The following is a 26,196-nucleotide window of genomic DNA, read 5'->3' on the forward strand; positions in this document are numbered from 1 at the left end:
AGCCTAGAAGTGTTTGTTCAAGCGTCTGAAATTGGTCACGAGTTAGCTGAATAAACTGGTAGCATTAGTACAATGTCAGATGGGATGTTATTTTAAGGTTGGCTGAGTCAGTTGAAAGTATAACGTTTTGTAAATCTGTACGTACAGAGACTATTGGTGTGGGGGTTGCCATCGCGCTTGTACTGCAAATGTCTTTAAGCACTAGTCAACCTGTCTTCAATCACGTTTACCAGTACAACCTGCAATCTCAGCATCTATCATGTTTCAGATAACACGATTAGATCAAGGAAATATAACACCAGTACACTCTCTCATATAACCCAATATAGATGGCTATCATCGCACATAAACCAAACTTAATACGTCAGTGTATTGCTATACAGTCCAAGACAATGTCTCCAAAACAATCGTGATCTAGGTCCAAAGGCAGTTGTTTTTTTATTGATGCAGAGGTATCATGTGATCGCGTCGGACACCTCTAGAGGTTGTACGGAGGAGTGGACGAGCCGAGTGATTCACAGAGACTCCCTGTGTCCTAGCTGCCCTCTGTTCTGGTAATTCTGTCCGGTCAAAGACCCCTCAGGAAACGTTAAACCCTTTTCAGTTTCACATTTCTAATTGATCTTATATAAATCTCACACATGACATTACATAACGAGGGGAGTGGAAGAGTTCCTATTGTTTTGAGTGAACTACACTTTTACACCCCATGACCCTTGCCATGTCATGAGTATTTCTTTGGAAAAGTCGACCATGTTGTACCACACATGCTCTCTGACCTTTCCTCAACGTATGCCAACTTCCTACACTTCAAACTTAACCCCCCCACCTCATTTATAGCTATTCAAGCCTAATACTATAACTATTTGAAACTTTTATTCTTAATTTAGGCCTATCTATAGTCATGACAAGTGTGTGTGTGTGTGTGTGTGTGTGTGTGTGTGTGTGTGTGTGTGTGTGTGTGTGTGTGTGTGTGTGTGTGTGTGTGTGTGTGTGTGTGCGCGTGAAGGTGTTTGCGTGTATACACTCTATACATATATATGTATAAAGCTAGAGGCGGTTAGATTTGAATTATCGGAAATGCTGACCTGCATCTGGTTTTGGCCTCGCTTCAAGCTGTGTGATGTTAGGCCATCCTGTGTCAGGGGGAGTTCAAACAGAATGCAGTTTGCTGTGCTTTATGGGCCGGGCCGGTTACATATTTACCGCAAGTGTAATGATTAATGACTTTCTCCTGGACACAGTCTTAAGCAGGTCTTAATCCCCACTGCTCCAGACCTACGGGACACCTCCACACCGCCACTCCTCCTCGTCTCCGCTCCACGTCTCTGCTCCTCTCCTTTACTTGTAGACCTCCTATCTTCTTTTTTCTAACTAAAGGCGTGTTTTTGGTATGTATGAATTCACCTTTATTAAATTAATTTATTTAATGCTTTAGGTGCTGTTTAGTTCTTGTCGACTGAATATAATGCCGTGTATGAGAGGTTTTGGATTTCTAGTTTCAGAGTCGTTTATTTTGTTTTGCGGGTTATTATTAATAATTAAAGATTAACTAAGCTGGGGCGGTGAAAATAAGACAACAATAGAAGGAAAGTGAATCCTTTTCAGTCAGTTGTCAGAATAGAAAACGGCAAACAGAAAGGACCCTGTCTATCTGCTTGCTATAATGTATGTCCTTATTGAGTAATAGTATCCTTCTGTTAAGGGTTACAGAGATAAGTTGTGAAATCACCGTTAATCATTGGGATGACATTCTGTCATTAATTCACAGCCATTTTTAATCCTCAATTAATTCACATGCTTGAAAGGGGACTTAAAATCTGCATGAAAACCAAGTAGGAAAAAATGTATGAAAGCAACTCATAGCCAGACAAGCACAGGTAACCAAAGACAATGCAGCCTTATCAGCCGTATGAGCAGCACCTGTGTTTGAACTAACATGTGCGTCCATTATCCCCACAGCATCAGTGCTGTAACACTATGATATATAGATCAGATGACCACCAGTCAGCAACTCCATGGAGCGCTCTCACAACCTTCCTAAAAGAGTGGCCGGACAGTTGGAGAAAGCCCTCCCTTCTTAGTGAATGTATTCTGGTCGCACCTCATCCAAATACATTTTAATATGATATGATGTCAGGACTCAGAGTCTAAATCTATTAACCTGCACAATGTCTTTCTCTCATGGGCCTCTGGGCATCGCTGTGTCTTAAGTCATACTGAGGTTGCGGGAGGGTGAGTGAGAGGCCGATCAGGGAGATAGAGCTGGAGGCGTACGTGTCGGGCAACGAGATGAACAGGGACGAAGGGCCTTATCAGTCAAGGTCACCGTCAAACTGCTTTATGACTTTGTTTATTCAGCCAGGAGAGGGGTTAAGGTTTAAAGCTCAAGGCAGGGAAGAGAATCCAAGACACTGTTGTAGCTACGCTGTTCGCAATTTTACAGGGCACACTCTTCTGTTGCTCAGATTCAAGGTGCCATAACCGCATGTAAGTAAATGATTTAGGGACAGGATTGCCCTGCTCCATCACTCTGGGTGGAGGCGATGGGGGTGGTGGGCCCTTTCAACTACCTACTGGTACTACCAATAAAGCGCTTCCTTTTATTCAGCCAGCGATTATTCAGGTTTTATGTACGTTATTAGAGAAAGTTGCTATCTGCTCAGCAATAAAAGTAGATTAGGGAAGACAAAGGTCTTACTATTTTTATTGAGGGGTTTTATGGCCTAAGTTGAATCACCACATGATGATTCAGATGCCAAATCGGAAATAAAATGATTCGGTCGAGCCGAGTCAGCAAGGTTCCTAATTAGTCACCACAGGAGGGCAGCGTTGTCTGGTGACATTTAACAGCACTGTATTCTCTCTGTGACGGGCGCTGGGCCTTTCTTTGTCTGATGGCCATAATAAAGCCATTAGATGAAATACAATATATCCTGTAATTCACATAGCTATTTCCGTGGATTCATTGAACGTCTTACATAAATACAATAGCAGGCTAAGCCCAAACCACAAGGGGAAGTGGCCTCCGTACAACCAGCATGTTGATTGTCAATAATTTGTTTATCGGATGGGAAATTAAAACGAAATGTTCTCTCTCTCTCTCTCTCTCTCTCTCTCTCTCTCTCTCTCTCTCTCTCTCTCTCTCTCTCTCTCTCTCTCTCTCTCTCTCTCTCTCTCTCTCTCTCTCTCTCTCTCTCTCTCTCTCTCTCTCTCTCTCTCTCTCTCTCTCTCTCTCTCTCTCTCACTCACTCACTGCGGTGATGTACTTTCTCTGTAATTACGTGTTCCTCAATTGGTGGTTATGGTGCATGTCAACCCCAGTGCTGCAGCTGGAGTGTGGGTCTCACCAGCTGTAACAGCATCTCCATATGGATGAGTGTCTGGTGTCCAGTGGAGCTGCTGTTATCTGTGGAGGGACGCCCGCGGTCATCCACAGCCGGCCGGGGGGGTTCCTGTAGTTTCCAAAGGCCCTGTCACTGTCACAACGCGTCATGTTTTAGGTTTTGAAATCAGCTTCATTGATTTGTTCGATGTTACACCCTGAACGCATTTCCTTTTTGCAATAATAAAAGTATTAAAGTTATATTAATTCTCATTTTCCATTATTCTCGCTTGATAGACTTATGATCGTAAATGGATATGGATTAGATTATAAAATCAACGATAACCTACTATATAATGTATTCATGAAACATGTAACCTATAACATTGTAGCTACTGTATTGTAATAGCATAAAGGCAAAGGTGTATTTAAGCCTGCTAATACTTTACTGGTAGGCTATTTAATAAAATGAAACCCTGTTAAAAAAGCATGGAGCCTGCGTATTATTATCATTATATTATTATCATAATCATGATATCAATATTACTAATTGAGGATTGGTGGTAGCAGAACTAAACTCGGAAGCATTATTTAAAATAAGTAAGTGTGCGTGTGTACGTGAAAGTGTGCGTGCGCGCGTGTATGCGTGGGCGTGTGTGTGTCCAATTCTGATTTGTCCAAAAGTTACCATTTTCCCTGTTCTTATCAGAACCAAACTCAGTGATTATGAAGAGGTTATAATGTACTTTTGATTAAAGAGTCCAAAGAGTAACGATAGGTTGTTGCGCGGTCAGAGGATCTTGATCCACGCTCACCCTGCCGGGCCTTTATTTTGAAAAACGAACGACTTTCCGGTGTTTGAGTGGTGTCCTCCGTTTATGGACCGTCAAGCAACTGTCAGCCGGTAGTGTTGCCATATTGGGCCAGATTGTCCGCCCAATCTAGCAACACTGGCTGCAGAGAACAGAAGCCAGATCTCTGGCCCAATCTGGCAGCACTGTCAGCCGGTAGCTTCGCAAGTTAGCCGAGCCCCTAACACAGGATTACGTTGTTCTTTCCACTTAACCCGGGGTGCAGGGAGAGTTATTTTATTCATTAAACATAAATAGGATGAGTTTCAGAGCCGTAGCATAGGAAGTGCCCCGGCTAACGTGAATGATTGACCTGAAGTTGGCTACTAGGCTAACTCGAGGAGAAGAGGGTGGGGACAAAACTTGAAGACCTCGCCCTTACGTTCCTTCACATCAGCTGGGTGCTCTTCACGGTGCGACAGTCCCAGGCCGCGATCAAACCCGACCCAGACCCAGGGACAGACGGACACGGTCGTCTCAACCGAGGACAACAAGGCCACCATGTTCAGGAAGAACGGAAAGAAGGACCCCGAGCTGTTCCAGAACGTGTCGGAGGGGCTGCGGAAGCTGTACCGGACCAAACTCTTCCCCCTGGAGGACACGTATCGATTCCACGACTTCCACTCCCCGGCACTTGAAGATGCCGATTTCGACAACAAGCCTATGGTGCTCCTGGTGGGGCAGTACTCCACCGGGAAGACCACCTTCATCCGACACCTCATGGAGCAGGACTTCCCTGGGATGCGGATCGGACCGGAGCCGACCACCGACTCGTTCATCGCGGTGATGCACGGGGAGCAGGACGGGGTGATCCCGGGGAACGCGTTGGTGGTGGACCCCAAGAAGCCCTTCCGCAAACTCAACGCGTTCGGAAACGCTTTCCTCAACAGGTACACAGACACACTAACACGTACACACACGTACACACACACACACACACACACACACACACACACACACACACACACACACACACACACACACACACACACACACACACACACACACACACACACACACACAAACTCTAATACTCACACTGCTTCATAACGACACTATTTTCACTGAATTTAATCAAAACATTACAAGTAACTGACAAAAACTCGAATATAATGTTGGAACAATTTCCAGCTGACATTTGTAACGCGTCTCCCCCTGATGTCATCATTCGAATACTTATTTAAGTGTCTCCCTCCATCTTCGGGGGACAGCATCCCTGACTGAAAGGCTTAGTACAAGTCTGTCTTTACACAGGCTGACCAGACGGGCGGATTAGCTCTCCAGGTTGCAGCCGGCTTGGGCTGAGCATTGCAGTAACATTCTTGTAAAGCACATGAAGAGTCACCTAGTGGCAGACTGCTTTGTCCGGCTGTCCCGTCCTGTCTTCCATTGAACATGCTAAAGGTTGTTTCTGATGTTGCTAGGCGACCACATGACCTTGTCCTGCTTTTGGATACGATTCGAACCCTTCGTATCCCTATACGTACACAAAGTTGTTTTTCTGAGCAATGAGTTCATGAGATCTTTTTTTTTTTTAGAATGTATACTATTTTGTGCTGAATATTTCGTATCCCTGTCTCTGACACACCTCTTGGAAGCTTCCCCAAAGCTCTATGACTCACTCAAAATGCAATTGCACACAAAATTGCGCTTTTGCCAAATATTTTATTATGTCGAGGAAAGGAAATGTCGACGGAAGTTGGTATTTGGAAATCGGAAGTTGGTTTGTATTCCAATTTTGGACTTTCGATGCAGCAAAGTAAAAAAAAAAAAAAGAAGATATGGCTAACCAAATGCTTTAAGAGATATTCAAAACCTGGGCGGTGTTTTAGTGTGGCATCCAAACACACAGATGGGCCGGTACGCTGAGGCCTCTGGTGACATCACATGGCTACAAGCTGTTTGGATGTGAGCTCATTTCCTTGGAGGTTGTATAGGCCTCTCTCTTGCGCTTGCTCTCTTGCTCTTGCTCTCTCTTTAGCTCTCACGCTCTTGGTCCCTCGCTCACTCGAACCCACTGGTTGGTGTCACCTTTACATGAGCATCCTACCAAAACAGATGGCTGGATTACACACACGCAAGCGCGCGCACATGCACTAAATTAGTGTGTCCCTGTAGACTCAGAATGTAAATGCTGTTCAGCCGCAGGATGAATTAGGAAAATTAACAAGGCTAATTCACCCTTGAACCCAGTTGGGCCAATTCTCATGTTTCACTTTCCTCACCTCCTCGGGTGTCGCTGTTTGGGGCTGAGGGGGAATCCCACTGCTGGAGAGTACATGAATCAAGACATTTCCAGCATGATGTACTGTACGAAGGCTCATGCCCCAAATTAATCCATTTTAAACTGTTCCCCTTTTGAGAGCAGGCTCATTTCCTCATTGACCAGTTTGTCTCAAGTGTGGCCTGTGTTTGACTCTGATCGACTCCAGAAGGAAGCAGATAACGACTTGCGCAAACAGGCGTCATTGTCCCTTCCAGCGGCTTGACAAAGCACTTGGTGCGAGCGCGCTGAACAATGGCTGTTCCTTGCCGTGGAGCGACACTGAGGGTCCGTCTCCACTCTCCAACTACTTTATTTCCTTTTTCTCCCTTTTCCAATCCTCACATTCGACAGTCTTTAGCATGGAGTTGTTTCCAATCTCAGCTTGGCTCAGCAACAGGATCAAATAGGGTCAGTCTGGTTTTCTGTGTGTGTGAGGCTGGCACTTTGGGCCCAGTTAGTTATTATCAAGTGTTGTCGAGTCATGAAGCACTATAACTACACACGATCAGCCTGCAGAATAGCCCGCAACTACCAGCTTAAGCTTGCTCATCCCGTATCCCATAACCCGTCATTTTATGGAGAGGGTTAACGGAGCCAAGTCAGGTGATAGCCTGCATCCACAACGAGCTCCTTGGATTGAGAAATCTGCATTCCCTCCTTCAACTCCCTCAGCTCGCTCCTAATCTTTGCTTTTCTTCGTTACAGTTTTACCCCATATTGCTCATACCAATCATATCACGACCCGTCTTGCATCACGACCCGTCTCAAGGTCTAAGCATTATCTCTCGCCCTCCAAACAGCTGTAGGCTGAAACCTGATTGGATGTCCCCTCCGTGCTCTGCCCATAGCTCTGACGTCCGCTCATTGTAGCCCGTGTCCACGGCCTGCTGGTCAGAGCGTCACTGAGCGGGCCGGCGCTGCCCTGTGTGTGTGCTCTCTGCTGAGCCAGTGTAGTCAGGAGGGGCCGAGTCAGCAGAGGCTCTGTTCCGCTCTGCGATGCCCCCCCCCCCCCCCCCGCCCCGCTCTGTCCTCTCTGCCCCGCTCTGTCCTCTCTGCCCCGCTGTTGTTCCTGGACTCTCACTGACTCTGCACTTTTTCTCCCCCCCCCCCCCCCCCCCCCCCAACCACCCGGAGTGGGGCTTTAGACACCGGAGAGCCCCCCTCTGACTCGTTTCGGTGAACTTGAACCACAATGTTGGACGGGATTCCTGAATGTCGTGCAGAGGCACTGAACCCTGTGCGTGCCAGCGCAGTCCCCTTCCTGTCTGCTTGACGTGTGCGTGTGCGTGTGTCTGTTTGTTGTTTGTGTGTGCGTGTCAGCGTGAGGAAGGTGGGTGTTCAGAGCGGGGGGGGGGGGGGGGGGGGGGCAGGAGAGGAAGATCTTCATATGTCACTGAGGACGGAGCGTGACTTCCAGTAACGTGTGTCTGTGACGTGACAACAGACCCCTGCCCTGTGCTCTCTGTGTACCTCAGTGGAAGGGCTTCCACTGTTTTTCCTGGTACTGGAGAGGAAAAGCCTCCCTGGGAGGCACCACAACGCTCTTCAACATGGGCCCCTCTGACTCACTGTTGTGCAATGAGCTCCAAGGAGTTCTTCACATTTATTAAAAAAAGTGAGACCCTCTTCTCTTTTTCTTCTTCTTCTTCCTCTAACCTAGAAAAGATGGGTGGAAAATGTTAGGCTAGATGTATTGGGGGAGACAGGACAGAGAAGAGAATCCATGCCAAGATCCCGAGGAGATAATGGTCCACTCCCCCGTCTCACGCACACATTGGACTCCGCTTTGTGTTATCTTTTGACAGCTGCATGTAGTGTAAACTAATGCCACACCTATACTGGTCACCAGCTCTCTGCTTTAGTTCACTCTCCCTTTTGTCCTTGGAATCTTTCCTTTTGCCCTCTCCGTGTGTGTGTGTGTGTGTGTGTGTGTGTGTGTGTGTGTGTGTGTGTGTGTGTGTGTGTGTGTGTGTGTGTGTGTGTGTGTGTGTGTGTGTGTGTGTGTGTGTGTGTGTGTCAGGGATGGAAATTAACACCCGCCACACGCCATTTGCCGGTGGATTTGTATGATCTGCGACTGTCAACTTCCGGGATAATATACCGGTAACTAACAGCTCTCAAGTCTCACGCATTCGGCGTGAGACACACGCAATTCGGAAGAAGACGATGGGTGTGTCGCATAGACGTCGTCATCGTCTTGCCGTCAGGCGAAAATCGGATCCATGGAATCCATGGAAGGCTGCCTCGCAGCGCGAAATGAAATCGCTCGCAAGGCAGCATGGCTATAGCCAGGCTATTTCAGAGGCAGGACACGTTCAGAATTCCATTCATAAATTAACAGACGTGAATTGTCTGGCTGGCTGAAATTTGAAAGGGGTTCGGCAAGTGTCCATGGTAAGATTTGTGTAACCAACGAGAGAGAGGTATGATCAGTTAAGCATGACGAAGGAGAAGTGTATGGAAGTAAATCGGTGCCATCGGATTTTGAAAATAAAAAGCCATTGAATTCTAAGCACTGAATATTTATGCATTGAAATAACGTATCTGGATTTGAATTTCAACGTAATCAACGTCCGTAATCAAGTTTTTGACGTTGAATCTGTGCATAAATATTCAGTGCTTAGAGTTCAATGGCTTTTTATTTTCAAAATCCGATGGCACAGATTTACTTCCAAAGAAGTGACTCAAACATTTTGGGGTTAAGAGGGCGTATCGGTTTCCACCATAGGTTTCTACTACTGCTGTCAAGCGATTAAAATATTTAATCACGATTAATCGCATTAATGTCAGTTAACTCACGATTAATCGCGATTAATCACAATTCTTTTTTCTATGATAAATATCCCTTGATTTCTTAGTCCCATTCATTTTTCTAATTTGAATGCTCTTATCAACATGGAGAAGTGCATCGGCTTGCCTTGTGCAAATGTTTTTTTATTGATAACAACATTGGCTTATACTGATCAAAACAGGACGATACAAAAAAAAAGCCTATAGTGCAAGTAAACGATGAACATAGTCATACAAACATACTGCCTTGAACATGGCAGTCAGGCTACTGCGTCTTTGTTTTGAGCCAAAAAAAAAAAAATATATAAAAATATTAAAAATATAAAAATTAAACGCGCAATACAAATATTAACGCCGTTAAAATTGGTTTGCGTTAATGCCGTTAATAACGCGTTTAACTGACAGCACTAGTTTCTCTACAGGAAAAAATCTGTGTGGGGGAATCTAGAGCGGTATGGAAGCGCGCAAAAATTTGCAGTGCCAGAATTCTGAGAATTTAGTCAGCATTTCAGATTTCTCAGAATTTTCTTGACGCTGCAAATTAAAGAGCTACTACTAGCGAACTAATTTTAGCGTGACTGGAGAGAACTTCCTTAAATTAACCTTTAATGCTAGATTTGCATGAACGCTATTTAGTGAATTAGTTTGGTTCTCTTTCATGGAAGCCGGAAGTGGGAGATTCCTGGGGCTTGCCCCATGAATTCAACCCATGCACACGCTCACACGCCACACCTCGTATTTCTCAAGCAGAGAAATTACCATGATAGCGCCAACCAATTTAGGCCGCTATTTAACAGTGTTACAGGTAGGAATCAAATGTGTTTCCCGTACGTAGGGTAGGCCTAACCATACGTCCTCTTTTGCCTGGACATGCCCTCTTTTTGAGACATGTTTTGCGGAATTTCAAAATCGTCCAGGATTTAATTAAAGCCTCATACATGTTCACATTGAATTTGCGTTGTGATTCTCTGGGTCGTTCACAAACTAGTTAGCCTACGCCCTTCCCTACTCAGTTCTGTTCGCTTTGCATTGGTGGAAGTGAGTAGGGGGAGTGGTTAAGTAGAGCCTTCAGATTGGACGGTTTGACTTACTCAGTTACCGTCGTGTTTTGTATTTTTTCTTTTTACCATTATTGTTTTATAGGGACAAACATTAACAAATTTCTCCTACAGTTGATTGATAAAGTTATATCTAGACTATTGAACAGAAAAAAAGTGTTAAGGGCCAATAATGCTTACTATCATACGTTAGTTACGATGTCTGTGGACAAATTAGTATTTAGTCACATGTAAATATAAAAAAACTAATTGACTTATGATGGTGTAGCCATGCATGTTGTTTCATTGTTAATATGTCAATTTGTTTTTTATTGAAAATACTTTGTATAGATGAATTATCCCCAAACTTCGAAACACCTTTGAAATACACATGACAACATGGCAGATACCTGTGTGTTGTTTATCGGTAAGAGTGTAACGTTTTCAACTCAGTTCCTTGGTAGAACCTACTTACAGTAAAAATCACTTCTGATGGAAAAAAAGATGTGTATGAAAAACACTTTCCTTATCTATTGTTACTATTATATTGTTCAAAATGTACGCATTTATTAAAAAAATATATAGCGTATAAAAAGTGGCTGGTAAAAAAGATGAGTGGCTGGTAGATTTTTTTTTTACCTGCCACAGTGGCTGTTGGGCAAGAAAGTTAAGATCCATCCCTGGTGTGTGTGTGTGTGTGTGTGTGTGTGTGTGTGTGTGTGTGTGTGTGTGTGTGTGTGTGTGTGTGTGTGTGTGTGTGTGTGTGTGTGTGTGTGTGTGTGTGTGTGTGTGTGTGTGTGTGTTCATCCTGACTGGTCTTTGCAGCAGGAATGTAAAGGCCAGGTTTCCCCGGTCTTGTGACCTGGCTGCCGTTCTCAGCTTATGTTATGGAGAGTTTTGGATCGCTCCAGAGAACGCACGCTGCGTGGAGCCACGGGGCGCGCCGCAAACAATCGTCTGCTTTGTGGCCCGAGCTACAAACCCCCCAACCCCCCCTACCCGGCCTCACCCCCCGGTCGACCACGCTTCACTTGTCATCCCGTAATAATACCTTCACCCGCTGGCACCCCTCTCGCCTCCTTCCTCTCGCCTCCTTCCTCTCGCCTCCTTCCTCTCGCCTCCTTCCTCTCGCCTCCTTCCTCTCTCCTCTTGCCTCCTTCCCCTCGCCTCCTTCCTCTCGCCTCCTTCCTCTCTCCTCTCGCCTCCTTCCTCTCTCCTCTCGCCTCCTTCCCCTCGCCTCCTTCCCCTCGCCTCCTTCCTCCCTCCTCTTGCCTCCTTCCTCTCGCCTCCTTCCTGTCTACTTCCCCTCGCCTCCTTCCTCTCGCCTCCTTTCCCTCGCCTCCTTCCTCTTGCCTCCTTCCTCTCGCCTCCTTCCTCTCGCCTCCTTCCTCTCGCCTCCTTCCCCTCGCCTCCTTCCCCTCGCCTCCTTCCCCTCGCCTCCTTCCCCTCGCCTCCTTCCCCTCGCCTCCTTCCCCTCGCCTCCTTCCTCCCTCCTCTTGCCTCCTTCCTCTTGCCTGCTTCCTATTGCCTCCTTCCTCTTGCTTCCTTCCCCTCGCCTCCTTCCCCTCGCTTCCTCTCTCTCGCCTCCTTCCTTTCTCCTTCCCCTCGCCTCCTTCCCCTCGCCTCCTTCCCCTCACCTCCTTCCCCTCACCTCCTTCCTCTCGCCTCCTTCCTCCCTCCTCTTGCCTCCTTCCTATTGCCTCCTTCCCCTCACCTCCTTCCCCTCGCCTCCTTCCTCTTGCCTCCCTCCTCCCTCCTCCTTCCTCTTGCCTCCTTCCTCCCTCCTCTTGCCTCCTTCCTCTTGCCTCCTTCCTATTGCCTCCTTCCTATTGCCTCCTTCCCCTCGCCTCCTTCCCCTCGCCTCCTTCCCCTCGCCTCCTTCCTCTCGCCTCCTTCCTCCCTCCTCTTGCCTCCTTCCTCTCGCCTCCTTCCTAGTCTTTCAATCCCTTTTTAAAGGTGAACAATCTGCCACAAACGCACCCAGTCAGGAAACACAAGGCAGGTCTCGGATTGAAGACTTCGTCCTGTTGACAGTTGCACCACGAGAACAGAGCAGAACAGCTCAGTGATCCATAATGTGAACAAAACACATTCCCATCATGTTTTCCCAAGCCTGTCCACATGGAAATGTAAACACACATCTAGTCTTACTGTAACCTTAGAAATCGTGTGTGTGTGTGTGTGTGTGTGTGTGTGTGTGTGTGTGTGTGTGTGTGTGTGTGTGTGTGTGTGTGTGTGTGTGTGTGTGTGTGTGTGTGTGTGTGTGTGTGTGTGTGTGTGTGTGAGAGGATGGCTACATCACAATGATTGGTCTTCCACTACACACTACACACCCACTACACAAATCAGGACGAAGAGTTGTTTCCACGACCTAGCTGGGTCGGACTCCCACAGGAAGGCCCCCCCCCCCCCCCCCCGCCTGGTCTTTCAACAGCAGGGCTTTTTCCATTTTTACAGCGGGGGCATTCCACGCTCTGGTGCAGACACACGCCATCATAAAGTCTGTTGAATCTTCTTTCTTTTAATGTTAACGATATTGTGTATTAACCAAACCACCCTGCTTTGTTCTCCCTCTCTTACTTTCTCTTTCTGTCTCTCGTTCTTGTCCTCCTGTCCTCTCGTGTCTCTGCAGGTTCATGTGCGCGCAGATGCCTAACGCGGTGCTGGAGAGTATCAGTATCATTGATACTCCTGGAATCCTGTCGGGGGAGAAACAGAGGATCAGCAGAGGTCAGCCTTGCACGTGCGCACAATCTCATGCACACCATCACCCACTCAAGCACTCTCCCTCACCATAGGCCGAACACACTGTCAAAGTCTAACGGTTGCTCACCACTTCCTCTCTACACCTTACCCCAAGTCAGCCGCTCGACACTCGCTCAGTCTTCTCTGTTCTTTTAAACCCAGCTGCGGCTTCGGTCTCAGATTCATTTCTCCTATTCTTCCGTCGCCATTTTCTTTGCCTTTATCACTCAGAGGTCCACATTATGCAGATGATGTTGCACGCGAGGCCGAAGGCTATTTTTAGTGTATAGATCTGTATCCATTTCAATTCCAAAGGCAATAGGATTTGATTAGGGATGCACCGAATATTTGGCCACCGAAAATGTTCGGCCGAAAATGGCCCAAAACATAATTTTCGGTTTCGGCCAAAGGAGTAAAAAGGCCGAAAAAAATACAATGAACATTTATATTTTGAATAAAAAAAAAATGTAAAAAACAGATTTTTACTCATTTATTTAAAGGTACATTGTTCTTAAATTCTTGCTATATGGTCTGCTGGAATGTTAGAAACCGTTAAGTGTTAAATAAATATTTTGTATCCAATTTGTAATTTTTTTTATTTATTGAAAAGCAACACAAAAACGTTTATAAATGACATTCCATTGTTTGATTTATGCAACGGTGAAAAATTAATGCAAAATGAATGAAAAACAGCAAAAGCCAAAAAGGTTTCGGCCAAGAATTTTCATTTCGGTGCATCCCTAGATTTGATCATTGTTCTTCTGTTAGTTCCCAAGCCAATGTCTCCTGCTCATCTCAATAACAGCGTTGCACGTGCCTCTTCCTGTGGTGGTTCAGCAGCACATGATGATTGTATTTCACTCAGAGAAACCGTAACAATCAGCTCTTTTCTCCGCGAGTCCGTCGATGAACCAAGAACAGTGTCCGAAAGTTTAAGGAACTCTTTTTCTTCTCCTTTTTAGACCTGTTGCGTACTCCATCGCAGGAAACTTGACAACCGCAGTAGGGAAGCAAGTGATTTATTCTCACACACACGAGCACACGCACATACGCTTATGCATGCAGACACCATTCATTGCTCACAGGCTGGGTGTTACTCACAGTTTGTCAATTGTCTCTAATAATTCCAGGCCTGATAGAGTTCAGGCGTGGTGCATGAATTCAGGCTTGAGCTTGGCCATGTATGTTGTCAAGAAAAGTGAAAATAGGTGAGCGGTGCCTTTTTAAAAAGTCTAGTCAACACGAAAACCCTACCTGACCTGTTGATTGACATGTCTGCACCAACTAGGCGTAGTCTATATAAGGAAGTCTTTCAGCTTTGTATGTTTGCACTGAGGATGGTCTGAATGGGACTCCGACTGAAAACGTTTTGCACGCGCTTTGGGTAGCACTTTACACTTTTATGCAATAAAAACATGTTGTTGCAACGTGTTGTTGCATCGGCTACATGGTGTGTGACTTCCGCTCCTTTTATTGTTGTCAAGAAAGGCAATGGTGGTGTGTATGGTGTCTTCGAATGTATTTGATAATTTCAGGCACAGATAATTTCACTTCCTATCAGCCCTGTAATCCCCATGTCTCATGAACGGGGGTGAGACGGGAAGGGGAGAGAGAACCACACTGAAGGGCACGGATAATGAGGCATGAAATCCAATGCAGCAACTGTCAACACACAGACAATTGAAAAGTCATCTGATAAGAGAAAGAGAAACTGTTTTTGTCGAAGGTGACCCATTCAGGCATTCATATGGTATACGGACCCATTCCGCAGTTTTTTTATCTCTGGATGTCTAGGTATATTCATACACGACAGGAGCCACACATTATGTGCATAGCGACACCGAGCTGTCCATGCAGACGCATAATAATTTCATTCTCAGTCAAAGTGTGTTGTCTGTGTAAACAGTAACACAGCCACCGAACCGGCCCAGTGAGACCCACATGCGGTTTGCCTACTTTAAACAAGTCGGGCTGCTGAGGTGGGTGTGGGTGTGTGTGTGTGGGTTAACGAGAGATTCATACCTTAAGGCTGATATCCTCACCCTCAACACCCCCCCACCCCATGCCACTACCCTCTCCCATGGGCTGAGATGGAACACATGAAATATCTTCTATCAAAAGAATGTGTGCGTCAACTGCACCATGCCCGACCCCTAACCCTTATATATGTTGAATATCAACAGTGGCGCCGGGAACGGATGGGATTAGAACTTTCCCCATAAGCTGTGTTTGGGTGTGGAGGAGCTGGGTGCTGTGATATAGGGTGTGTATGTGTATGGCTGGAGGGAGCACGGACGCATCTCTGGAAATACATGCACAAGTATGCATGGCGTCAGTTGTCCACGCCAGCTTTAGGAGGCAGATGCCCGTGGGAGGCTTGGGTAGGGGAACAGCTGTTTCTTCATCTTCCAAGGGTGTGTGTGGGGGGGGGGTTAATGGACTTGATTGTGAGTGTGGGTCATAAGGAGGAGAATGGCCCAGTGTTGCCGTGGCTCCCACATGTCTTGTCCGTCCGCCTGTTGTGGCTTTGTCTACATTTTACAAATCTTCCCCTCTCTCTTTCTACACATTGGGAACTTTCCGCCTCGTCCTACGATGAAGGAGGGGTTGTGAACCTGGGGGTTTGCACACGTTCAGGCTGACTCACTGACACACAAGCTGGGGGTTCCCAGCCTCTCCCTCCTCCGACCCACCCCTCTCTCTTCTGCGTTCTTTCACTTTCTCTATCAACCTGAGACTCTCTCTGCTTTAAGGATCTGATTCTATTCAATTTCTGATTTGATTAGATACAATATCGAACTGCTTGAGATATTTCACCTAATGGGAGACCTAATGTTGTAAACTGACCCAAAAGCAGTTAGATGAATGAACACCACAGACACGATACTGCACTTTTAACTATATAATGCAAGTTTTTCCCAGGGCTGCCCAGGCCAGGCCAGACTACCGTGGTTCAGTCGTCAAGCAGTCAGAGGAATACCTTAAAGGACTGGTCTCTGTGTGGTGACTAAATCGGCTGGTGCTAACCATGTTGGCTGCCCTGTGGTGAACCACTGTCGTGAATTGGACTCGAACGTCCCTTCGTGCTTCCTCTGTATCTCGACTTCTCCCTCTATCTCTCCATTTCTCTGTCTCTCTCCGTCTCTGTCTCTATCTCTCCATTTCTCTGCCTCTGTCTCTGTGCTCTCTGTCTCTGTCTCTATCTCTCCATGCCTCTGTCTCTGTGCTCTCTGTCTCTGTCTCTATCTCTCCATGCCTCTGTCTCTGTGCTCTCTGTCTCTGTCTGTCTCTGTCTCTGTCTCTATCTCTCCATGTCTCTGTGCTCTCTGTCTCTGTCTGTCTCTGTCTCTGTCTCTATCTCTCCATGCCTCTGTCTCTGTCTGTCTCTGTCTCTATCTCTCCATGCCTCTGTCTCTGTGCTCTCTGTCTCTCTCTGTCTCTGTCTCTGCCTGTCTCTCACCCCCACATGTACATGTTCCATGAGTCTGGTCGGAATGTGCATCAGATCTGGCGCTGATTGCAAGACAGCCGAGATGAGCTCTATGAGCAGTTGCATTCTTTAGCTGAGGACTAATCAAGACCATAGTTCAGTATTTTTCCACCTCTCACTCACTGTCCCGTGCCTCGCTTACACTCCCTGCTTTCTCTTTCTCACTTGAGAATCAGTCAAAATACAAAGTCCACCCTTGAGTAACGTTGGTGGTTTCTGAATGAGCACAGGGTGAAACTTGCATTCGAAATTTGTGTGTACACACCTTAGTAACCAGTGGTTACTATTCACTGACATGAATATTGAAAACTCTCTCTCTCTCTCTCTCTCTCTCTCTCTCTCTCTCTCTCTCTCTCTCTCTCTCTCTCTCTCTCTCTCTCTCTCTCTCTCTCTCTCTCTCTCTCTCTCTCTCTCTCTCTCTCTGAGATAAGCTTATCTGTGATGATGACGAGTCACATTGCAGGGAGCAGTGGGCCGTAAACGAGATGCCTGATAGATTAAGTGCTGAACTCACCTTGTGAACCGCAGTTCCCTCCCGTACTTTCTCTTTTCTCACACCACTAAAACTCTTGGAATTTAAACTTTTATATTATAGCTACTGCCCTGTGTTATTTTTTTCGCTATAGCATTCACTTATTTTGATATGTTTTGGCCTTTTGAAACAATATGTCTAAATATGTCTAAACAATATGTCTAAATGTCCAAAATAAACTTGCATTCATTGGCTTTGGTGCAACACAGACGAATCTATAGAATCTCTGTCATTGAAGACCAAAAAAAAAAGTCTGAAGTCTTGGTGTATAATCATTAATTCATCCATGATTTTGTTTTTCGTAGGCATGACTACCGTCCGTAACGCAGTGAGTCTATCTTGAAAAGACGTGCTTAAACACTGCACTCATCCAGTCAGCTCAGGCTTGAGTTTTAACAAAGACTAGGCAGCATGGATCCCAAATACACAGACTTCTACTCCCGTTTCCAAAGCTGATACTGATACTGTTATAGGCTATTTAATCATAACCGTGCTCCGTAGCGCCTGAAGAAGCGGTTGGCTCTTACTGTGTAGGGACCATTCATTCATCATGTTACCAGCTCAGCAGAATTCTCCAGACTAAAGTGAACCCGTTTCCGGTTTCAGGTTTGCTGTTCTGAGGCACATTAGAGCAAGAGCCGGCATGAAAGGCCAGGCAGTGTCTCAACAGCGGGCGTCCTCAGCTGACATTTACACTTACGTTCAGGGCCTTTAGCAGATGCTTTTAATCCAAAGCCACTTACAACCATTCACACACCGACGGCGGAGTCAACCACGCAGGGGGTGAGCCAGGCCATCAGGAGCAGTTAGGGTGAGGCGTCTCGCTCAGGAACAACTCCACACTCCGCTAGGAGGAGCCGGGGATCGAACTAGGAACCTCCCGGTCACAAGTCACCCGCTTACAAGTCAACCGGCACTACCTCCTGAGCTAAGCCAACCTGGTAGCCGAGGTGGATTAAAAACGTGTCCGTCACTCCCCCTCCCATCTTCCCCCCCCCCCCCCCCCCCCCCCCTCCCCAGGCTATGACTTTGCGGCGGTGCTGGAGTGGTTCGCCGAGCGCGTGGACCGCATCATCCTGCTGTTCGACGCCCACAAGCTGGACATCTCGGACGAGTTCTCGGAGGTGATCCGGGCTCTGAAGAACCACGAGGACAAGATGCGCGTGGTGCTGAACAAGGCGGACCAGATCAGCACGCAGCAGCTCATGAGGGTGTACGGCGCGCTCATGTGGTCCCTGGGCAAGATCATCAACACGCCAGAGGTACGTAACCCCACCACCCTACCGCCACCACCTCACCACAGCCCCCCCCCCGCCACCACAACCCCACCCCCCGCCAGCACCTCGCCATACCCCGCCCCCGAAACCCGCCCACTGCTCCCTAGCAGCCCTGATAGTCTGCCCCCCCCCTCGCAGCAATCGCTGGTGTATCCAGGGCTTCAGGCTGGTTAACAGTGGAGAAGGAGGCAGACCACTGGATTATGCTGTCATAGTATGAAAAACAAAAAGGCTGGAAAAGTAGAAGCCAATGACCTCGCCGCAGCCCAGAATCGAGTGTGTTCCGCTGGTGGCCTAGTGTCAATTTCCCCCATTGGGGAATGCAAACAATGCCCTTTCGAATACACTGGAATCTCTGCTAGCGCTGCTCACTAGCAGCACGGCTCTTCTGTTTTCCACTCTAGGCCTAGAGGCCTAGAAGATTCGTTGTTCAAGTTGCTGGCTGGTCTCCCTGGGGCCGTACCAACAGTCACTTAAAAAGGCTTTCTGAAGGTTGCGTGGAACTGGTCCGTGCCATGATGGTACAACTTTTTGTTTTGTTTTTTACTACGAGGGTTAGAGCACGTTCGGCTCTGTTGTGCTCTTTCCTCTGCGTCGAGCCGTCCGGCGCGACCTGCGTGACTTTCACGTTGGTACAGTCGTTGTTGGGAGCTGTTGGTTTCTGTGCAGCCGCACCCTGACATGCGGTCCTGATTCTTATGTCAGTGATTAACAGCACTTGTGATATCAGCTGTTTCACTCCTCGCCCCCCCCGGGGTGCCCGATCTGGGTCCGCTGAGGTCCGGGGGGGCGGGGTTATTAATAGACGGCCTCTCTGTATCCAAGGAGAGGCGGAGCACACGCTGGAGAACCGGTTGTACATTCACAAAACAAAACAAATATTATCCTGTTTATGCAAAAACAAGCTCATTGTCTGACATGTTTAGTATCCAGAGGGCGACTTAATGAAAGATTCGCTCTCTCATGGAGTGCTGGGGCTTTGCACCTGTGTTCGAACCATGTGGCGGAAACGGCGTTCTCAAAGATGCAGGGCAAGGGTTCTTGCAGGTTGCTTTTATAGTGCCGTGGATCGGTGTCCTTCACCTTATGTCACGGGAGAGGCAGAGGGTTCGTTAATGGTTGTTCCATCGGGCCATGATTAACACTGACCAACCTTTGGAACCCCTGGAGAATAATTCACTGACTTTGAGTATCGTCTTGCAAAGACTTTCCACTCCAGACTTGTTGGACTTTCTTGATGTACAAGTGTGTGTGTGTGTGTGTGTGTGTGTGTGTGTGTTTTCTTTTTAAACACCCGCTCATGCTGTCATGATGGCATGTCACCCAATGGGTTGAACTTCCTTCCCTCAGTGCGTGCCTGCGCGCGTGTGTGTGTGTGTACCCTAACACTCTCCACCCCTTGGCTGTTCTAGGTGGTGCGGGTCTACATTGGGTCGTTCTGGGCCCAGCCCCTCCTGGTGCCCGACAACAGGAAGCTGTTTGAGGCCGAGGAGCAGGACCTGTTCCTGGACATCCAGTCGCTGCCGCGCAACGCAGCGCTGCGCAAACTCAACGACCTCATCAAGCGGGCGCGCCTCGCCAAGGTACAGACGCACCGCTGGCTGTGATGCGTTTCCTTTGTAAATCAATCACCCTCGCATCGATCACGCCTCATAGCGGCCCTTTTAGGCAAAGTATCATCTCCAAAGTGTGGCTCATATCTGCCCTTTTGTCTTTGAATTTCAGCTCAAAACTGATACTTTTGTTGGCAAGTCGTGTGGAAAAGTTGTAATTCATGCAGAGCTTTCACCATCATCTGCTCATAAATTAAACTGAAATAATCATAACTGTACCTTTAAAGGACAAATCCGGTGTAAAATGGATCTGGGATATGTTTAGTATGATAACGAGTCGGAATGTTCGTTTCGGAGCAAAAAAAACGCGTATGTATACGCATTCATAAGTATAATAAGGGTCTTATCATATAAAACGAGGCATTGATAACTTTGTAAGTGTAAAGATTGTTTATTAAAAAGGACATTTTATACACAATACCTTCAGTAGTTCATCCATCGACGCCATCTTATCTTTAAGACTCGATAGGTATGTTAAGACCCTTATTATACTACCAAGAGAGCAGTATAGAAGAAGTAGAAGAGTCGGGCTACTTCTAGCCTTTTAAGTGGTAAAATAACGATCTAGTTTTTACCATAACACATGCCCCCATCGTTCCAAGTTTATAGCGTTTTGGTAGAATCGGCTAAAAACAGCCACTTAAGAATGCGTCTATGCACGCTTTTTTGCTCCCAAATGAACATTCCGACTCGTTATCATACTAAACATATCCCAGATCCATTTTACACCGGATTTGTCCTTTAAATCATCCAAATGAGTTTTAAACAAAGTCACACAACTAAATAATCAATGAAATATATTCTGTTGGGCTTGGAAGGGCACAAGTTCCTCAAAACATATCCGCGCGCACTCTGTGTGCACACACACAGACATAAAAAAGTGATTGATGATGAGACACTTTTGTGTGTGTGTGTGTGTGTGGCGTCCAGGTGCAAGCCTACATCATCAGCTCGCTGAAGAAGGAGATGCCGGCGATGTTCGGGAAGGACGGGAAGAAGAAGGAGCTTATCGCCAACCTGTCGGAGATCTACCATCGCATCGAGAAGGAGCACCAGATCTCCCCCGGGGACTTCCCCAACCTCGCCAAGATGCAGGTGGGTCACCAGGGTCATGTTCGCTCTAGTGTTGTTGTCTTTATCAGCATAAATGCTATTAGGTCATTATATACACTACCGTTCAAAAGCTTGGGGTCACCATGCCAATTTCGTGTTCTCAATGAAATCACACACTTTTAATCAACAGTTTTCATTGGTCCTAATTTGATTTCACAAGGGTTTTGTAACCATCAATTAGCATTCAACCTGATCAGCTAAACAATGTAGCATTAACACAGGAGTTACGATGGCTAGAAAGGGCCTCTGTACGATTTGATTGTAAAACGATTATCGATGCATCTCGATGTAACAATTTTTTTTATGTACATTTCGATGCGTGATTCTCAAATATATATATATATATATATATATATATACACACACACACACATCTGGGTTTGCTACTCAGAGTTTGCTAATCACTTCGTACTTTTGAGATGATCATTAAAGACATCAACAGATGAATTAACTTATCTAATATTTTATTAGAGAAAAAGTTTCATTCACAAATATGACTTTCTATGAACAATGCAATAATCAATGCATCTTGCATTACAACACAATATTGAAGTATGTAAAAAATAGGTTTGTTATCTTTTCTTTCTAATCTTTCTTTTCTATGTCATTAAAGAAAAAGCTCCTCTTGAATTAGGAGTTCTTGTGTCTGGCTGTGAGTTTGCGTGCATGCTATGCATAGGCTGAATCGCAATCGTGTCTAGACAAATCAGATTGACCAATAAATGAAACTAACTGAAGATAAATTAAAAAATTTACAATTACTAAAATGATTTCTCTCTGGGGAACAGAATGATGCAGCAGGTGAGCAAATTAATTCATCTGCATTGAGATGGAACAGTTCTAGAGAGAATCGCGATGCATCGAAGTATCGATTATTTTTCCCACCCCTAACACCTATGTAGATATTCCATTAAAATTCAGCCGTTTCCAGATGGAATAGTCATTTACCACATGAACAATGTCTATACTGTATTTCTGATTCATTTAATGATCCCATGGCATGAAAATGTCAATTTCTGAGGTTTTCTAACATTAATATAGGTTCCCCTAGCGGCGCCAATCTATGCTCCCCCAGTAGCTAAAAATGTTGTTGCGTGTAAAACGAGAACTAGGAATTCTGCTCTGCCTTCGAATAAACAAAGCTCACGCGTGCCGTTTTGGAATTTTTGTCGTCATATGGGGAGATGTCACATCCCCTTTCTCTGCCTTGCCAGCCCAGAGAATTTTGCCCGCCAATGAGGTGTGTGTGTGTGTGTGTGTGTGTGTGTGTGTGTGTGTGTGTGTGTGTGTGTGTGTGTGTGTGTGTGTGTGTGTGTGTGTGTGTGTGTGTGTGTGTGTGTGTGTGTACACTCACTGTAACAAAGGTGTTGTACACCTTTTTGTTATTTGGATAACCGTTCTGCTGTTGCTGTTATTGGGCATAACACGTTGGTTCTTTGACGTCTCTGGTATTTCCACAACGAGACTGTAGTTGGGGTTATCTCAGCCATCGTTGAGCCTGCCGCACCCTAATATCGTCTGGAGGCGCACACAGCTTTTGGCCGTGATATTATATAATATAGATATCTATGTATAATATGATATTATTTACATATAGAGCTTCAGGACTCCCGCCGGAGCATCCGGAGTGTTCTAGAATATTTACAGAACACTGCCAAAGGCTGTGTGTGCCTCGCCATTGCAATACATCCACTGTAAACCGAGCGCATGGTACCGTGGCCGCAAGCTGCTTAGGGCCACTCCCCCGCCCTCCTCCTTGACCCGCCTCTCTCCTCCTAATTTGCATTAAAGCTACAGACACCGAAACGGCACGTTTGGGGAAAGCTCAATGTGCGACTGGCTCGTAGTGGCTGTAATTCTGCAACACAGCTGAATTTCGGGAATGTTTTCAAATACTGTGTTAGGGGCCCACTAATATCTATATTAAAGCATCCGTAAAGTAGTATGCCATGGGACCTTTAATGTTCTCTTCGTTGAAGAAAACAGTGCTTTTCTTTCAATAATAAGGACATTTCTCAGTAACCCCAAACTTTTGAACGGTAGTGTACATTATGTAGCCTGCGATCATAATTGTTACACCTGCAGTGTGATTATTATCTTTGCAGCCAGCCCAGAGTGATTCAACCATGAGATGAGATTTTTCGAAGAATTTAACTATGTCTCATCTGAGAGTCACTTAGGAGAAATCCCAACAGACCGAGGAATTCCAAGCTTTAATCCCCGGCCCTAAATGAACAGGGATACTACGATTGGCTCTCTTTACTCTAAATACTGAACAAGATAAGAACCCACCGGCTCTATCCAGCGTTGGTCGTGGTTCCTCCTCATGAGTTCAGGGGGGAGGTGTCTCAGGCCCCAGCCTCACCACCACAGAGAGCAGACATGACCTAAACGTGTTCTTATCCCCTCCACTAATGAGAAACCCACTGGCAGCTGTGTCGAGGCCAGGTAGAGCCGCAGCGGTCTCCACGCTCAGAGCCGATACTCTCCAGGCCCACTCTCCCTCCTTGATTACCCCTCCGCTCACGTATCAAATCATTACAGGGTTTATGTTCTTATTTTCTACATTTTTATCTCTGTCGAAAAACAAAAGCGTGAATCTATTTTGGATGAAAGGCGGCGGCAGCAGTGAGCAGTGTCACTGCGCCTCTCAGTCAGACGACGTCTAGCTTCTCAAAGACCTGAGAGGAAGAAACCGTAAGAGGCTTCAGAGGTTTCTTAAATAGACTCCGGTGAGGCGAGTGGAACGCAAAGTACACTTTATGTATAATTAATCCCTCTGAGAGGCATTTCAGCTCCGCTCACAATGGGTCGGGTGTTCTCCACGGAGCGACCTTTGACCCTCGCCCCGAGACGCCCTCTACCCTCTGCCCTCTCTCCGGCCCCCGGCCTTCCCATCAGGGCTGGGCGGGGGAGATTTATTTTTCCTGGTTGGTCAGGACATCCTGCCTCTTGTGCACTGGGTTCCCCTCTCGCAGGCAACTGATCTATTTCCATCACCCATGTTCCTGTTTTCCTCCTGACAGGAGCTGCTGAATGGCCAGGACTTCACCAAGTTCCCCGTGCTGCGGCCCAAGCTGCTGGAGGCGGTGGAGGACATGCTGGCCAACGACATCGCCAAGCTCATGATCCTGGTGCGGCAGGAGGAGGCGGACATGCCCAGCCAGAAGGTGAAGGGCGGGGCCTTCGAGGGCACCATGAACGGGCCCTTCGGCCACGGCTACGGCGAGGGCGCCAGCGAGGGCATCGACGAGATGGAGTGGGTGGTGGGCCGCGACAAGCCCACCTACGACGAGATCTTCTACACGCTGTCGCCCATCAACGGCAAGGTGTCGGGCGCCGCCGCCAAGAAGGAGATGGTGAAGTCCAAGCTCCCCAACACGGTGCTGGGCAAGATCTGGAAGCTGGCCGACGTGGACAAGGACGGCTTCCTGGACGATGAGGAGTTCGCCCTGGCCAACCACCTGATCAAGGTGAAGCTGGAGGGCCACGAGCTGCCGGGGAAGCTCCCCGAGCACCTCGTGCCCCCCTCCAAGAGGGGCCTGGTGGACGACGAGGAGGAGGTGGCGTGAGGAGGAGTGAGGGGCCCGCTGGAGCAGGAGTGAGGAGGAGTGAGGGGCCCGCTGGAGCAGGAGTGAGGAGGAGTGAGGGGCCCGGTGGAGAAGGAGTGAGGAGGAGTGAGGGGCCCGGAGGAGGAGTGAGGAGGAGTGAGGGGCCCGGAGGAGGAGGAGGAATGAGGGAGGGGCCCGGAGGAGGAGGAGGAGGAGGAGTGAGGGAGGGGCCCGGAGGAGGAGGAGGAGGAGTGAGGGAGGCTTCCAAGGTCGCACCTCCACACCACACCTGAAGGGGCGGGGCGAGGGGTGGGGGGCTGCGTTCCCAGGCTTCACCGTGAGGAGGAGGAGGAGGAGGAGGAGGAGGAGAAGGAGGAGGAGGAGGAGGAGGAGGATGATAAATTGCTGTGATTCTTTTTTTTTTTTTTTACACCAGAGAGACTGGAGGGTTTTGAGTGGGGATGGGGGGGGGGGGGGGGAGAGGGCTTTGTGCATTAAGGGACGAGTGTGTAGTAATCTGTTAAAATAAACAAGCGAAGCTGGGGAGGGAGGGGGGGGGGTCATTTGCCAACTGTTGGAGGACAGTACCGGATCATTCTGTGATTCCTGTCCGGCCGCATGCTGGGATCTGACATGGATTTGTTCATCCTGTGTAAAAGATGTCTCATAAATATACAGTCCATATATTATATGTTGATCCAAAGAAAAATCGTTTTTTTTTCCCATTTGGAGAGAGAGAGAGAGAGGGGGCCGAGAAGGAGCTAAGCGAGGAATCCAGTCAGCTGTTTTATCTATATTTTTGTATTTCCTGACTGTTAACTTTGAGCCTCTTTCCAAATGCTTCCCTTTTTGTTATTTTACCAGATAAATAAAAAGGAAATATTTACCATCACCACTGTTGTACGGATCCCTTACTGATCGCAGTCAAGTAGTACTCTCAATAATACTATTCGAAGTAGTATTATTATTAGAAGAAGTATTTGTAGCAGTAGTATCAATTAATTTAGCTAAACCATTATGTTTACATAGTTGTGGCCCATACAGATCATTAAATCGTCTCCTGCCTTATTCAAATAGTTCCTTGGGACCTTTATTTTGAAGGAAAACGAGTCATTTATTATACGCAGTCTACTGCCCTCTATTGACCAATATTAGCGGTTGGTCGTTAAGCAGAATCCCGCAGCCGCCGTTAAATCCAAGTGGCTTCCTTGCAAGGGCGATGGTTGGTGGATTGAAGACTGAACAGACAGGAAGTACAGCTCTGGAATAACCAGCAGAATAGGGGCATTTTTACAGTGAAACGATTTTTATCTATCGAGAAACATCTATTGAATTGAGGACTTTCAGAAGCACCCATTTTAACAAAGTGATTCTCTCTCACACACACACCCACACAAACACACACACACACACACACACACACACACACACACACACACACACACACACACATATCTTGTAGGCCTTCTTGTAGCCTACTTGGCAGAGTTGCCCTGAAGCGATATTGTCATCTGAACAAACGTGGAGTGATTTGAATAATTCAAATGCTCTTTTTTCCCCCCCGTTGGGCATTCTAAATGTGTGTGTGTGTGTGTGTGTGTGTGTG

The 26,196-nt window shown here is 47.0% G+C and overlaps 1 protein-coding gene across 1 annotated transcript; it reads left to right on the plus strand.

The window, feature by feature from the left end:
* Positions 1-4,296: 4,296 nt before the first annotated feature.
* On the plus strand, positions 4,297-25,482 carry ehd1a (EH-domain containing 1a). Its single transcript, XM_030367508.1, has 6 exons — positions 4,297-5,066; positions 12,902-12,999; positions 18,057-18,298; positions 19,726-19,896; positions 20,857-21,021; positions 24,066-25,482. The coding sequence occupies exons 1-6, from the start codon at positions 4,678-4,680 to the stop codon at positions 24,609-24,611; spliced, it is 1,611 nt and encodes a 536-aa protein (XP_030223368.1). The 5' UTR covers positions 4,297-4,677; the 3' UTR covers positions 24,612-25,482.
* Positions 25,483-26,196: the final 714 nt, after the last annotated feature.

Source organism: Gadus morhua, chromosome 10, assembly GCF_902167405.1.
Source record: "Gadus morhua chromosome 10, gadMor3.0, whole genome shotgun sequence".
Classification (NCBI taxonomy): Eukaryota; Metazoa; Chordata; class Actinopteri; order Gadiformes; family Gadidae; genus Gadus; species Gadus morhua.

Excerpts from the sequence above, each read along its gene's own strand:
- ehd1a (XM_030367508.1), top strand. The coding sequence starts at position 4,678 with ATGTTCAGGAAGAACGGAAAGAAGGACCCCGAGCTGTTCCAGAACGTG. Across the intron at positions 18,299-19,725 it reads AGATCATCAACACGCCAGAG|GTGGTGCGGGTCTACATTGG; the intron begins GTACGTAACCCC and ends TGGCTGTTCTAG. Across the intron at positions 19,897-20,856 it reads AGCGGGCGCGCCTCGCCAAG|GTGCAAGCCTACATCATCAG; the intron begins GTACAGACGCAC and ends TGTGGCGTCCAG.